Genomic DNA, 15,170 nt, shown 5'->3' with positions numbered 1-15,170 from the left:
CGGCGACCAAAATTATTGACAAGGTGTGCAAGTAACTTGTGATCTTGTTGGCTTTGGAAAGGTTTTGAAGACTGGGACAAGGTCAGTGACCACCCACAGATAGTTACTCTCATCAAAGTGACTTTGGTGCATCAATACAGCAATAAAATGGCAATAAGTTGAAGTCAGTCTGCTATCAGTTTGCAAATGAATGAGGTCAAAATGGCAATTACAAGCAACATGTAGAAATTCAGAAATTCCTCCACAAATAGTGACATAGTTGCTGCAGAATAGCTCCAACCTTGATTTTATATATAACCAGCATACAACTAGTTGGCAACCAGTTTAGTCTTGCAAAGAGACAAGTCGCAGACCAGTTGCCCTCATCAGTACTGAATGACTCCACTTGATTGTGATGTATTGGCAGCCTCACTGTGTTTATAACTTGGACAGTGATTATTCAATAGAATTCAATAGAATCACCGGGCAACAACTGATTTTTTTTTTTTTTTAGTAACAGGATGGTTGCCATCCTGTTTGTACTCTAGGCTGACTGAGCCACTGAGTGAACTAAAATCAGCATGTCCTTGTGTCCTCAGTCCAAAGCCATGCGTGAGAGGTGGCTCCTCCAGGGAATGGGAGTCGAAGAAGAGGAGGCACGGCGGAAACAGCTGGAACAGGATGAAGAACAAGGGAAGAGGCTGGAAGACATGATACACAGGTACAACACATGCAGCAACGAAGCTTGGGTTTGGTTCGCTCTTCATGCTCATTTTGGCATTGCTGCTGATTATAATCCATTGTGGAATAAGTTAGAGTACATTTTAGGATGTAACACATTTGAGGTTTGATCATACTGAAGGCAGATCTGATACTGAACAGATGTAAGCAGCAGATTAGATTAATAATAAAATTTGTTACATCTGTTTTTTATACTAAGCTCCTGCTTTTCTTTTTCCTCTCTGCAGCCTTGACTGATTTGATATATTTCTAAAAATATCAGTTGTATTATCTGTTTTTCTTCTAGCCTTATGTAAAGTCCTCAAATAAGGGCCATTTTTTACATCCAATTCACAGTATCCACACTGGACGCACTAAAAAAAAAAAAACAGCTGCAGAAAGGAATATCAATCTCTGAGAACATAAACATTCATATACTTTATATGACACTTATATTTAAAGCGTCAATCCTGCATCCCAACACACTAAGCACAAAAATACTTTCACTGCACATTTAGGGACAGAGGAGGAAGAGAGTGAGATCCTGTTAAAGAATCAAAGGACAGAGTGATGTGTTTCTGCCTGCGTTTCCTGTCACTGTGCCTCTGGGAGGAGCTTCCTGATTCCCATCAAGTTTTTCTGTGAGATAGTCACTTATTCCCTGATGAAGTTGGGGCATGAGATCATGAATAAAATGCCAGCCAGTTCTTGCTATTGTGATTCTGGGTGTGAGATTGGGGTTGGGCTGCAGCTTGTTTTCCCTGAGAGAGACAGAAGGCAGTAGAAAACAGAAGGTTTATCTGATTTTTAGTAGTGAAGTAGTAAGATACAAAATAAGGCTGCAAAAATATCTTCACATAAGATGTATTTAATATAATGTTGACGTCTCCATATTTGGTAGGACCTGCCTAATAATGCATGCACGTTTAATAGCACAGAAATGCAGCTCTTAAATGTTTCAAAGCACTAACAAGAAAGTAGGGATTTCCCCCTGTTTTATTAGGGGAAGACAAACAGGAAGAAGCATGAAGCAGTGGAAACTGTTCATGCTCTTTCCATAAAAAAAGAAGGGGGAAAAATTTTCTCCACATAAAGCATTCTGCAAGCAAAAACTGATATGAATTCCTAAAGAGCAAAGCTTAGCAATGTAGCGGATGATGGCCTGCAAAAACTAATCAGTTAAGATGCAGTGCAGAATCATTATCTCGTAGCTCTTGTATCTGAGTGATGGAGATCTGAAAACCAGGCTTGAGGAAAGGCTCTGGGTGAATTTGGCATCAGTGAGTCAGGCTCGCACTCTGCCTCATTTATCAAATCCCTGCATGAAAGAGACTCTGTTAGCTACCGTAGGTTATCGCTAGTGCCGAAATAACATCAACATGAAGCGTTGTCAAGAACTCCAGGATAACATTCGCTCTTCTATAAACAGAACGGCCGTGAATGGTCAAAGAGACAGCTTTGTAGGCCAGAGTACAGTTGTAATTGTAAAGTCGCCTCATGTGAATCACTTCATTCAGCTGCAGCTGAATAGAGTTGTTGTCTGATTTTTTTTTTTCTTTCAAAAATATTGAAGTTCATGATTTTAATTACTTGCAAAAGCAATTAAACTGGAAATATTACTATTAACCATGTTACGCTCTTGTGTGTCTGTGGTCTGGTTTCACTTTCCTACCGTGCAGCCTTTTGAGCTAAATCAACTCCAGCTTTATTTATCTCTACAACATGGGAAAGAAGCATTGCACGGCATTCAGAAATGACAGTCAAGCTCTTGAGACAACTGTGAGGCACTGGAGATTTTTTATTTCTGCACAGGCAAATCCTAAAAATACACCCTGAATTTGAACAACCGCAGTTAGCTCCAAAAGCAGCAACAGTGGGCCAGAAAATCCTGAAGGCCATACTTTTCTTGATTCCCAGAAAATTTGGGACTAAATGCAGAAGTTGGTTACTGCCTTGTTGTCTCGCATCTTAATCCTTTTTTTCACTTTGTATATAATAGATAGATAGATAGATAGATAGATAGATAGATAGATAGATAGATAGATAGATAGATAGATAGATAGATAGATAGATAGATAGATAGATAGATAGATAGATAGATAGATGCAGTTACTGTTATGAATCAGGATGTCAGATGGCTGCTGAAAACTGCTTTAAGAGGAGCTCAGCTGTTTGGTATTAAAGTCTCGAGGCTTTCAGAAAAAAATCTTTTCCAGTGGGTAAAATAAAGCCACAGAGCTTGTGTGTGGGTGTCTGAGGAGTGTCTTTAGTCACACAAATCCTAAACTTGAAACCCAGTAATGAAACCATTTTACACAAATAAACACAGGGAAATAAACGTATGCCCACCTGAATGAGAGGCAGATGATGAATCGGAGGAAATTACTTCATCAGCATAATCGAATGGGACTCCCCCACAGTCGTGCTTACTCCTGAATTATTTATTAAATCATCATGTTTTGGTCTGGCCAACCTAGATCAGGTATATACGTGCCATATTAGCATTCTGTTATACACACACTCTTATATACACTAATCAATCAACCTATTATCCAATCAGAAGACAGTCAAAATCTTTAACAGGATACTAAATAGTCAGTATAAATATGAGAATAGACTGAAACACTGTGATTCAATAAATAGTAAATAAATACTGATGTAAAACACTGTCATCATTGTAATGTATTAATGTGAAGGTGGGAGATATTAGAGGCCACTGCGGGTGCATGCGTGTGTGCCTGAGTGCATGCGTGCGTGTGTGTGTTTGTGTGCATTTCAGACTGAGGGTGTGGCTTCTGTATTTACTTCCCCAGGATACTCTCTCAGAATATCCCATAACCCAGGCAACTGGAGTCTTTCCATTACTGATAGTAATAGATGTGAAAGAGAATGTAAAGCTATGATTTGGTATAAACCTGAAAACTGCACTTAACTCTGTAAACACCCTCTAACTAAAAGCACAGAAGCCCAGACGTCTTGTTCTTCCTACTTTTAATGGTAGTTACACTAATAACACAAGCACCAGTGGACACTTTAAAGACTGAATGTGACAGTTGCTCTTTTATGGATGCTTGCATCTTTTCATGCACTGGAGAACAAATCAAGAAGAAGGAAAGAAAGAAGAGGAACAGCTGTATTTGTCTGCACAGAACAGCTAGTGCTACTGAGCATTAAATGCAATACAAAAAGCCCTACTAGATTATCCAAAGGAACAGACGAGCCTAATGTAAACACATCACCAAAAAAAGCAGTTAGTTTACATCAGGAAAACAGCAGCATATTTGTGTGGTGTTGCAAGAACTGCCTACCTTTGACCTTGAGCTGGAAATCACATAAAGTAAAGGGGAAGAAAGCAACAGCGGTATCTTTGTGTAGGCTATTTCACACACATACAGTACCTGGAGAGCGCAGACAAGAGAAAGGAAAATGAGAAGAAGTGAACTCTGCAGAGCCTGAAGAACACAGAATCAAGGAGACAGAATGAGAGAGTGTGGAGGCAGCAGTGGTAGTTTTACAGATATCCCTATCATTACATGGATAGGCTAAGTAAACACAGAGAGGGATACAGCACTGTGACCCGAGATGTACCCACACTGTGCTGCTTTTGGATTATTGCTTGTTTCATGTTGCACAGACAGCGTTATGCGGATGTCGCTGTCACTGTTGGGGATAAATGCGGTTTTGTTTTTTTTATATAAAGCTTCTCCTCCTACATATTCAAGACAAGGAGAAATATGGCTTTGTCTTTTTTAGAAATCAAAAAATAGGGTCACTTAAGGAATGCAGGTTTGGGTTATGCAGCTGTTAGAAACTAGGCCAGTGCAGTCTTTCTTTAGTGTTTGTTTAAGCATGTAGCGCATGTCCGTGTGCATAATCTTGTATTTCTATTTGTGTGCTTGCTTTTTAACCTTAATTTTCCCTGTGAATCTGTAGTGACCCCATTGCTTAGCGGATCAGTGATGATCTTACCTTGTCTAACTATCAATAAATTACCAGACCAGAAAACCTGCAAGACAGGAGAGGCAAAAGGGCACACATGAGGTCCAGCAGGCAGCCTGGTTTTAGCAAAATATACTTATTGCAACAAGCTCGGTGAAGTACTCTGTATTATGTTACATAACATTCTAAGAATATTTGTCTTTTGCCTCACAGTGGCAGTATGAGAGCGCATAGTTTTTAGCCGCATTTCAGTTCGGTTCATTCCACTGCGGTTGCAGCTTGTAGAGTTCACCTTATCAGCATGTCACAGTCGCACATTGTTGAAAGCATCAAGAAATTAAATCACCCTGGTCACGTCTTCAAGGAAGCCACTTTATGATATTACATCTAAACCTAAATTTAATTTGATGAGGCCACGCTCAAAAAAACTGTGAATTGCTTTTGGTCAAACACAGCTGCTTGGCAAATATTGCTGCATTACCTTTTTTTTTGTTTATTTTTTTTTTTTTTTTACCTCAGCTGTAACAGCAGATGAGATGTTAACCATTTTAGCTTCAGCTAAATGTGACTGCTGTGCAAACAAACTCGACACACCAAAATAGTATCTGGAAAAACTCATTTAAAGGCCAAAATTTGTCCCTGACTGTTACATATTTCAGACAAGAACGCCAAGTTAGAATGGACTGGATTCAAGAGCATTTATCGTAGCTGGACTGGTCTTTGGTTTCTGGACATAGAAAAGCCCTCAGCAATTATAAAAGCAATTTATTTATTCTTTTAGATCAAAACAATTGCTGGTTTCAGATCCACATTGGACTCAAATAGCACTGCCAGAAATCATAAATTCAATTAAAATGACCAGAGTCAGCAGTCACATGATTGGATATTATTCAAACTTAATTACATTGTAACTGCAAACCCTTCTTATGCCTAAATTATGATTCTGCTATGAATTCTCAGAGCTTACAGTGCAGTCTAGTTCAACCTGATGCTTTACACTCCTGTCAGTTTCACTTCCCGTCAGCTGTCAGGTTTTCTGCTTTGTCTGCCCCAATTTCATTAGAGTCACTTTTGTTAAATTTGTCTAACCTATGATCACTTATCCAATTAGCTTCCCCAGTATATACACCATGCTGTTTCAGTCTGTCAGTTGTCAGATCATCTGCTTTCCAGCAGCTGCTAGTATCCCTTGTGGCTATCCTGTTGGTCACAATACAGAAGTGCTCACCATGTGTAACGTTTTGGACTGGTTTCTCACATGTATGACCCCTGCCTGAATCAAAGATTTGGATTATTTTGGATTTTAACTGTGCCTCATGTGCTCTGCATTTGGGTCCATACTTATCCTTTGTGTTGCTCTCTGTAGTACAATCTGTAATTTACCCTTTAAACTGTAAACAATGGGGCAGATTAATACTTATGCAGCATAATGTATCTTTAACTTTGTGTGTGAGCTTTAGCACAGAACAGTTAATCATTCAAGTAGAAAGGATCGAAGAGCTGTATGAGTTACGGCTGCCCTATGTGGGTGTGTGAATGCATACTCTAAAATGGTCATAACCAAGGGCCAGAAATAAGAGGTTGCAGAGCTGGAAATGGATGATGTGCACGTTGCATCTTCTCCAAGTAATTTGATTTTATTCATCATTTAAACGGGTTGATTTGACTGGCTCTCTTGGTCTTTGTCTCAGCTGGAAACAGCAGGTGGTCCTAATCTGTTTTTTTTTTTTTTGTGTGTGTGTGTTCACATCCTGTTTGTGACAGAATAACACTCAGGATGGAAACAAGACAAATTCAGGGTCTGAACATAGATTTATAAGTGTGTCACAACTTTTTAATTTTTTTATTTATTTATTTTTTTTCAGTTAGCAAATTTGAAAAGGAAAGAAGGCATTTCTTTTGCATTGGGAAGATGAAGATGAGAGTATTCCATCCTACAAGCCATAAAGACATTTTTGAGTGCTTGTTAATGTGGAGTACTCGAAAGTAATAAGAACTTATCCAATGAAGACATGTTTTACACAATGCAGTCACTTACTTTGCCCTTATATTTTACTAGTCTCCTGACACAGGATGCACATAGATGGAGGTATTGTTGCTTAAAATAACTTTAAGAAACAATTATAGCATCTTAAAACCTCACAGTATGCTGTAAACCAATTATTATATGGTAGCTTAGTGGCTCAGCGGTTATCACAGTTGTATCAGAGCAAGAGGGGCCTCCATTCAAATCAAGGTGGTGTGCAGTTTGTATGTTCTCCCTGTGCTAGGGGACATTTTCTGTTGATGATGATACTTTATTGATCCCACAATGGGGAAATTACAGTGAACAGTGAATTACATGGAAGCTCCAGTTTCCCCTGCCACTGAAAAACATGCTGAGTTAACCCTGCACATGCATACTATAAATACACACAGAGGCACACACACACACACACACACATATATATACTGTATGCTTATTTATACCTTCAAACCGCCTCACTGAACTACATATTGAAAAGCTATAAATTCAAGTACAGCTTCATTTATAAATACACAGTGTAATTAGAGCTTCTCTTCCTCTCTCATCCTCTCAGCCTGTCATTGTTTTGTCTGTTCCTGTATCTCTCACAGCCTGCATGCACATGAATGCATGTTCTCACACACACACACACACACACACACACACACACACACACACACACACACACACACACACACACACACACACACACACATAAAAACAGATTTCTGCTCTTCCTCCTCTTGTGTGATGTGGAAAGCAGTTGCTGCTGCCCACCCAAACATATCCATGGCAACTGTCCTGTGGTTGGTTGACAAGGCAGGGACAGTGACATCACTGGTCTCCTTGAGGAGTGCCGCAGAGATAGTAAAGCTGCCGAGACGTCAAAAGAAGTGCAGAAGGAGAGTGGAAGTCATGAGCCCATTTCTCTCCTTCTCAATAAGCAATTTTCTTCATATTTATTAGTTCCTTTGATTTTCTTTTCTTTTGTATTTCTGGTTTTTAAAAGTCTAGATTTATTTGATGTATATTTTTGATACGAACATGATAAATATTATGTTATTTGAGTAACGATTTACAAATAATGAAGGCATGTTCTTAAAAATCCCTTGACTTTATATACAGTCTGGGATTAGGTAGGACAGCTGCCATAACAGATTTTCCTAATTTAAAAAATTGTGCAATAACAGTGTGATAACCCTATAAACCAAAACTAAAGTTTAAGTTGTTTTGTTGTATCATTCCTTTCAGTGCTCACACTTTTGGGTAGGTTTGGTCAATAGAGGGTGCCAGACACCCACATCACTAATGCCAGGGTGTTTCTCTCTTTACTATGTTGTGCTTACAATTTGAACGAGCTTTAAAATATTTTTAGGTTATAGTGTGTGTGTGTGTGTTTTGTTGTATTATATTATCAAACCAAAAACTTGAAATTTTGTTTCATCACTCCCTCAGACCTGTTACCACTGATTTTCAGTCCAGCTCTTGTGTAATTTGGCACACCTCAGCCTTCTCTCGCTGTTTCCGTTCCTCAAGAATGGCTTCTTGGCAGCCACCCTTCCACTGAGACCATTTCTGATGAGGCTTCAGTGAACAGTAGATGTATCAACTGAAGGGCCAGATGTATCTCTCAGGCCCTGTGTCAAGCCTTCACTGGATTTTTTTTTGTTTGTTTGTTTTTTTGTTTTTTTTTGGGGGGGGGGGGGGGGGGGTGTTCTATTTCTAAAGAGCATGACTTTCAGATACTGTTCATCTCCTACTGGTTACTTTTTCTTTTGTCCTGCACTTGTCCACTTTCCTCATATTTTTTAAGGACACATTGTGCACCATTCCGAGACATGCAGATATAAATTTTCTGCTAATACCTCTTTGGGAATCAACTGGTTAGATGTTAGATTCAACTCATTGTCATTGTGCGCACAAGGCACACAACAAAATGACCGTTCCAGATCACTCATCCAGAGACGAGCATCTATGGTCATGCAGCCAGAGACTGGCGCTACCGTTAGGGAATGTGGTTTAAGTGTCTTGCCCAAGGACACAACGCAGCGCAGGGACAGGGGCTCGAACCAGCAACCCTCCGGCTGCAAGGCGAACACCACTGCACCACTGCCACTGATGGTGCAAGAAAACTATTTTATGCCTGATGAACTGTGTTATCACTGGCATTTTTTGTAGTTTACCCAAAAGAAATGGGAACAAAATCTGTCTCTGTGACAGGTTGCTAGTAACAAAGTCCATAAAGTTTTTTGTTAAGTTTATTACATGTAGACACAACACGGGTTCATCACTTGAGTTAGGTGCCTTTTCATGTTTGAATGATTCACAAACAAAAAAATCTCTCTCTATATATATATGCCTGTGAAAATGATCATATACAAGGACTGAAAATGAGCGAAAAAGCAGCCAATGTCCAAAGGAAAACTTTGAAATACCTACAGAAGGCCTGAAGAACTACTGCTCAAAACCAGTTTTAAAAAATTCATGAAAACTCCTTGGAAAATATAAAGAAATTTTTTGTTATCTAAGCATAAACAATCTCTGGGCGCTATGAGTTGACCTTCGTCATCCAGGCTCGTTCCAGCTGGTTTTTCATGACCCAGATTCCTCTCAGTCATAGGCACATCTTCTTCCTGATGTTCTAATTTAATCAGTACAGAGAAATCTTGTCCAGATTAATGACAGAACATGGTGACGTTGGCGATGTTCTAATTGTACGTTTGGTGGCTGGTCCTCGAGATAAGATGCTCTGAAAGAGAGAAGTTAGTCCAGAACTTTCTGATCAGTTGCTCTCTGTCTAATGTATTATTTAATTGTTTATTATTTGGTTGCTCCACTGTTTATTAATTAATTTACTGGAGTTTACCTTTAAACATTTGTCCTTTATTCACTGAGTAAAAAATAATCCCTAACAGAGGGGTGGCTCAAGTACTGTACTACCTGACATTTTAATAATGTAGCAGGATAAAAAAACTGTGTCCAACTTCATGGCACAAATCTTGCTTCTCATCCATTTTGATAAGACCTCTTGCAGCTCAGAGGAAGCTGAAGTAAAATCCTTTTCCCACTTGAAAGGAAATGAGCTGTGGAGGAGCTGGAAAGAGTAGCCACATGAGTGGCAATCCCGCAGAACGACATATACTGTGGTTAGATTATATGTGCTGTAGGTAAAGGAAAAAGACTTGGGAATCTTTCATTTCCTGTAACCCACTGTACAGTTTATGTGTAGAGTATGTGTTTATATTATGTACTCTGTATGAGAGATATCTTACATGAGATATCCTTAATATGGTTGACTCAGGTACCTCCACACACCTGCTGTCCAGATCTTCTGTTTGGGAATGGCAGCTAATTGGGAAAAAAAGGGAAGGTGACCTTAAAGGCAGAGTATAAAGTGAGGGGTTGCACCAAAGCCCAGTATATGAAAAATGAAGTCATCATGTAGAAAGGAGCTTTAAGGTCATTTTTAGTAGGGCCTCATTCTATTTTGTTCCATGTTGTTACCTTGTGATATGGCACATTGTTCTTTTTTAAATAGACAAACTGATTGCAGGACATACTCACATCATCATTTTTAGAAACTCTTGCAAAGATTAGTGTGCTACTTAGAAAAATTAATTACACATTGTGGTGCAGTCCTTGCTACTAAGTTCAGTGTTGAGTCATTGTTTCTCCTACCATCAAGGCTAGAGTTAAATAAAGAGGATTACTATATTTATAAATAACTGGCTGCAGTCACTTCTTCCAAATGACAAACACACTCAGATATAAAGATGTGAGAAAATGCTAACAAGTTACTAAATAAATATATAAGCACCAAATGTTCCACTTCACCATGAGTCAGATATAGTGCATTATAATTGTCAGTGCACACTGATACGATGCTGGGGCTCTTCAGAATAGAGAGTGGCTTTACAATAGCTGCCTTGTATTTTGCTATATTTGTTAGATGCTCTCTGTTGTTTTTGAACATCCAGACCCTTGGACTGTATTATTTCAAGCAACACTGACTCACCGCAAAATGTGGTAATTAATGCCACAGTTACATAAGGCCAATTATTTTGTTAAGAAACTAGTTTTCACAAATATACAACGTCTACATGAAAATACTAAAAAAATAATTTTTAAGACTGATGTAGCCAAAAAAAAAAAAATCTTTGCTACCTCATTATACCAGCCCAGCTGCTCTTCTAGCCCAATGCATAACCTCTACTGCAATCTGCATATTTACCATAAAAATAAAAAATGGATATGAGCTCATATGAATGAAGAATCATCTTTGATTATCACTGTTATTGCAGCTTTTAAAGATAGTCTTTCTTCTGCCGTAATGTCTTCAGTTAATTGACAGTGAGCCTGAGTTCAATTCTAATTCTACTAATTCTTGAATACTCTGGGAGAATTGTTGCTAGCATTGTTATGAGCCCTAATATGTCTTTTACATGATGTCACACACACTGACTCACAAATTCCTGATGTCCCAGAGGATTGTATCCTGAAGTAAGGAAGCCTGGTCCTCCTCCCTCACTGCTTCCTAGTATTGTTATTACATCCATCTCTTAAATGTCCACATGAGCATTATGTGTGTGCTTCTATGTGAACATTTAGCTGCAGTTTAAAGAATGGCACTAATGACTTAACAGTCCTTTATTAGAAGGAGGCATAATTAATTGAATTCCACTTCAGCGGTGTTCCTAAAGCTCTCTGAGCAGCAAAGGCAGAAACAGTATGACGTTATCATAGCAACACTAAAATGCTCAGCATCCTTCATAAACTTTCTGAAGAAGGATGTCGTTTTTCCTGTCGTTCAAAGCTTTTAACCAGATGATTGCATGTTTTTCTTTGCAGGTTCTTTGGAATTTGCCTTTTTTGCCTGGTCCTTTCTTGTGGTTTAAACATCTGGATTACATGCTGATCAGAATTTTTAATAATGCACAAAAGAATGACTGAGAACAGACTGAAATCTGTAAATGAGCCATGTGTAACTTTTACAACATCCCAACGGAAACTTTTCTCCTGTGTTTTTGTGTGTTTACAGGCTCGAGTCTGAAATCGGTGCCCTCGAAAGTGAAGAGTCTCAGATCTCGGCCAAAGAGCAAGTTCTTCGAGAACGCCTGAAAGAGACAGAACGCTCAATAGAAGACCTGCAGAAGGTATAAAAACATGAAGTGCTTAAGACATTGTTAAATGACTGAAAGAATAATTCTCCCCTCACTCGTTTATACTGACTTAATGTACCCCGGCCCTTATGCAGTTCTTCTTTCAATAGTTCAACAGCTCATCTGCATTAACTAGCTGTGCTTTAGGTCACAGCTGATGGTAATCCAAATAAATTAGCAAGTAAACAAACTGCATTAAAAGTGTTTTAAAAGTCATACCACAGGGTCAGTTTGTCAATGGGAACTTTTGCTTCTACTTCCTGCATGTTTTTAGGCCACATCAACTCAATCTTAGCTCACTGGCCATCCTATAGATTTGTAATGGTGTTGGCTCTAATTAGGATTAAAATAACACTAAAAGTAGTAAACACAAAAATACAGAATTGATTGCTGGTGTACCCTTGCTTTCCAAAAAACAAAGTTCAAACAGTTTTTTGTTTTGTTTTTTTGTCCTTCCTCTCTTTTAGAGTCTGATGTCCCAGGACGAAGGTAAGAGCAACGGCACTCATATATAGACACGTTCACTAAAAGTGCACAAAGTGAGGGGTGTGTGTGATTTGTGTGTTTGTGTGCATGTGTATGTGTATGTGTGGATAATAGTCTCGCTGAGGCAGGAGAGATGCAAGCCAGAGCTCACTCTTGAACCCCCCCCAAACACACACTCGCAGAACACACAGACACTGGCTTGAAAATGCACTCGCACAAACACACACTGAGAACCCGGCTCAGCGAGACTATTGAAGCTCACACACACACACACAAGGCCATGACTCTGCAGCCTGCAGTCACTGGCTTTATCCCCCCCATTCACCAACAAGCCCTGTAAGCCCCAAAAGCTTTGTTCCTGCGGTCACACACACACATATAGACACACAAGCACACACACAAAGCAGTAACAAATACACAAACACACACACACACGTGCTTCTGCTGCATAAGCACTGAACCTCAGGGATACTAGAGCTGCCGTGGACACAGAAACATAACTGAGGAGAGTTAGATGGTGTGTGTATGGGTGGGTGGGTGTATGTGTGTGTGTGTGCTGAATAGGGGCGGGCAGGGTCACACGGGGGCGTGGTTAGTTACTGTGTTGTGAGGCTGGACTGTTTGTGTGTGTTTTTTGTGTCAGGGTGGACTCCACATCATTGAGGTGTGTGTATGCGTGAATACCCGGTGTGCGTTCGTGTGTATTGGCATGTGGCTGATGTTAGTGTGTGTGTGTGTGTGTGTGTGTGTGTGTGTGTGTGTGTGTGTGTGTGTGTGTGTGTGTGTGTGTGTGCGTGACTCACATCCTCACAGCTTCATCTCACTGACCATGTGTCATTTCCCCTCCTGTGCTCCTGCTCACTAGATGCTACTGGCTGCATGTCTGCCCCTCTCTCGGACTGCATGGACCCCGATCCTAACCACCTCATCCTGGCCACGCAGCCCCAGACTGGCCCACCTGCCTCGGGCGAGAACACCAGATCAAGACCTGGTAAGACCAAGGGAGGAGAGGAGGGTGAGGGAGGGTGGAGAAGAGAGAGCGAGGGAGGGAGGGAGGAAGAGAGGACAGGATGGTTTTGGGCCTCAGCCAAGTTGGATTATAACCTGGATAAACTCACACAGAGTCCGGAGAGGCACCGATACACACATTTTTGTTAAACTAACTTTTAACTTAACTTTTTTACTTAACCACGTATGTGGAAGAACATGGACATCAGTAGAGAGAATCAGTACATTTAAAAAATAAATAAATTCATAGGTTGCATTACTTTACCTGTGCTGCTGATGAGGTGGGGAAAGTTCTACAAAATAAAAGCTCAGCTTTTAGGGCACTGTGGTAAATATATAGGGGGGTTGGGGGTGGGATAAAATCCTGGTAATGTGTTTTGTACTAATTGCACATTTAGCAGTTTGTATAAGAAATTCACACTGCAGATATGAGTTTTTCAGAAAACACTATGTCCCTGTCCTCACGCTTCACTTCCTCCACTTTTACCCTCCTATCACCCCTCCACCTTCCCCCACTCCCAACCTTGAAACCCCTCCACTGGTCCCACCCCACCCCCCCTCTTCTATCCAACCCCACTCCCTTGTGCATCGAATCTTCCCTTCTCCCTTCCCATCCTCTCCCTCACCCTTTCCTCCCTCACCTCCCCTCCTAACAGCCATGTTTGCCATGGAGATCAACGTGCAGCACGACCCGCAGACTGGTGAGCAGCGCATCCTCTCGGCCAACCGCGTGAGCCCGCTGGATGCAGCATCGCGTGGGGTCAAAGTCTACGACGATGGCAGAAAAGTGGTCTACGAGGTCACTTCCTCTGGGGGCGTGTCCACCACCACTGTAGAGAATGGCTGGAGTTCTGAACAGGTTGACCAGCTGATCCAGAGAGCTGCCAGACCAGTAGTACATGGTGGAGATGGCGGAAGGGGTCAGGTGACAGTGACCCCAGCTGCCCCACAGGCCTATGTTTCTCCAGCAGATGTTGACGATCTGTCCCCACCCTCCTGCGCCCCACCATCCATCCCTTCTAGCCCACCAGCCCAGGTCACCCTCCAGAGGGAAACCCGTCTGGGTATGATGCCCCCCTCCTCTGCCGCTGTCACGACCCAACCAACCTCCTCAGGCCACCCAGACACCGAGCTCACTTCCCCGCCACAAGCCAGCGTGGAGCACCCAGTCACCATGGTGTTTCTCGGGTACCAGGACGTTGAAGACGTGAGCGAGAGCAGGCGACTGCTGGGCTTCGACGGCGCCGTGAAGGCCGAGGTTGTTCTCATTGATGAAGACGATGAGAAATCGCTGAGAGAGAAGACAGTCACTGACCTCTCTGTCATCGACGGCACAGCAGCTGACCTCGTGTCGGGGCGGCCAGTCACATCTGAAGCTGCCAGCACTGAACTGTCTTCTGACGGCCGTGACCCTGACAGCGCCTCCTCGCCCCCTGCAAATCCAGAAGCCAACACGGTCCCCCCACCAGGCCTCACCCCTGCTACAGGTACAGACAAGAGGAAACGCTGCCAGTGCTGCATCCTCATGTGACTGAATCTTCTCCCTTCTTCCACCCTTTTATTATTACCCTCTTCTCCTCTATCTTTGGATGATTACTAACAGAAGCCCTGCCTTCCTCCTCCTCCACCTCTGGACTCTGATCGGCTGGCACACACATACACGCATACACGCTCTTGTCTGACTTTTGACTTTTTACTCAGTTGCATTATCACCTCTACATCTCTTTTCTTTCATTATCCTCTCTTGTACCACGGAGGCTCTATCTTTTCTGCCGTCTCCTCAGACAACACAGAATATTTCGAAAATTCACGCAGGAAGCAAGCTGCTGTCATGCTGCTATATTTGTGGTGAAATCAGACAGACAGATGAACAA

At 41.3% G+C, this 15,170-nt stretch overlaps 1 protein-coding gene across 4 annotated transcripts in view; it reads left to right on the top strand.

Annotated features, from left to right (window-relative positions):
- The window catches only part of palm2akap2 (PALM2 and AKAP2 fusion), an 82,711-nt gene that overhangs the window by 22,065 nt on the left and 45,476 nt on the right, over window positions 1–15,170 (top strand). For 3 of the 4 annotated variants that reach the window (XM_030742345.1, XM_030742343.1, XM_030742344.1), the window contains exons 3-7: window positions 579–700; window positions 11,682–11,796; window positions 12,270–12,291; window positions 13,154–13,279; window positions 13,953–14,783. In XM_030742345.1, coding sequence (XP_030598205.1) covers window positions 579–700; window positions 11,682–11,796; window positions 12,270–12,291; window positions 13,154–13,279; window positions 13,953–14,783 — 1,216 coding nt within the window. The remainder of the gene's footprint in view (window positions 1–578; window positions 701–11,681; window positions 11,797–12,269; window positions 12,292–13,153; window positions 13,280–13,952; window positions 14,784–15,170) is intronic. The other variant, XM_030742346.1, reaches the window with a different exon arrangement.

Source organism: Archocentrus centrarchus, chromosome 12, assembly GCF_007364275.1.
Source record: "Archocentrus centrarchus isolate MPI-CPG fArcCen1 chromosome 12, fArcCen1, whole genome shotgun sequence".
NCBI classification, from domain to species: domain Eukaryota; kingdom Metazoa; phylum Chordata; class Actinopteri; order Cichliformes; family Cichlidae; genus Archocentrus; species Archocentrus centrarchus.
This window is presented reverse-complemented; position numbering and strand designations above follow the sequence as displayed.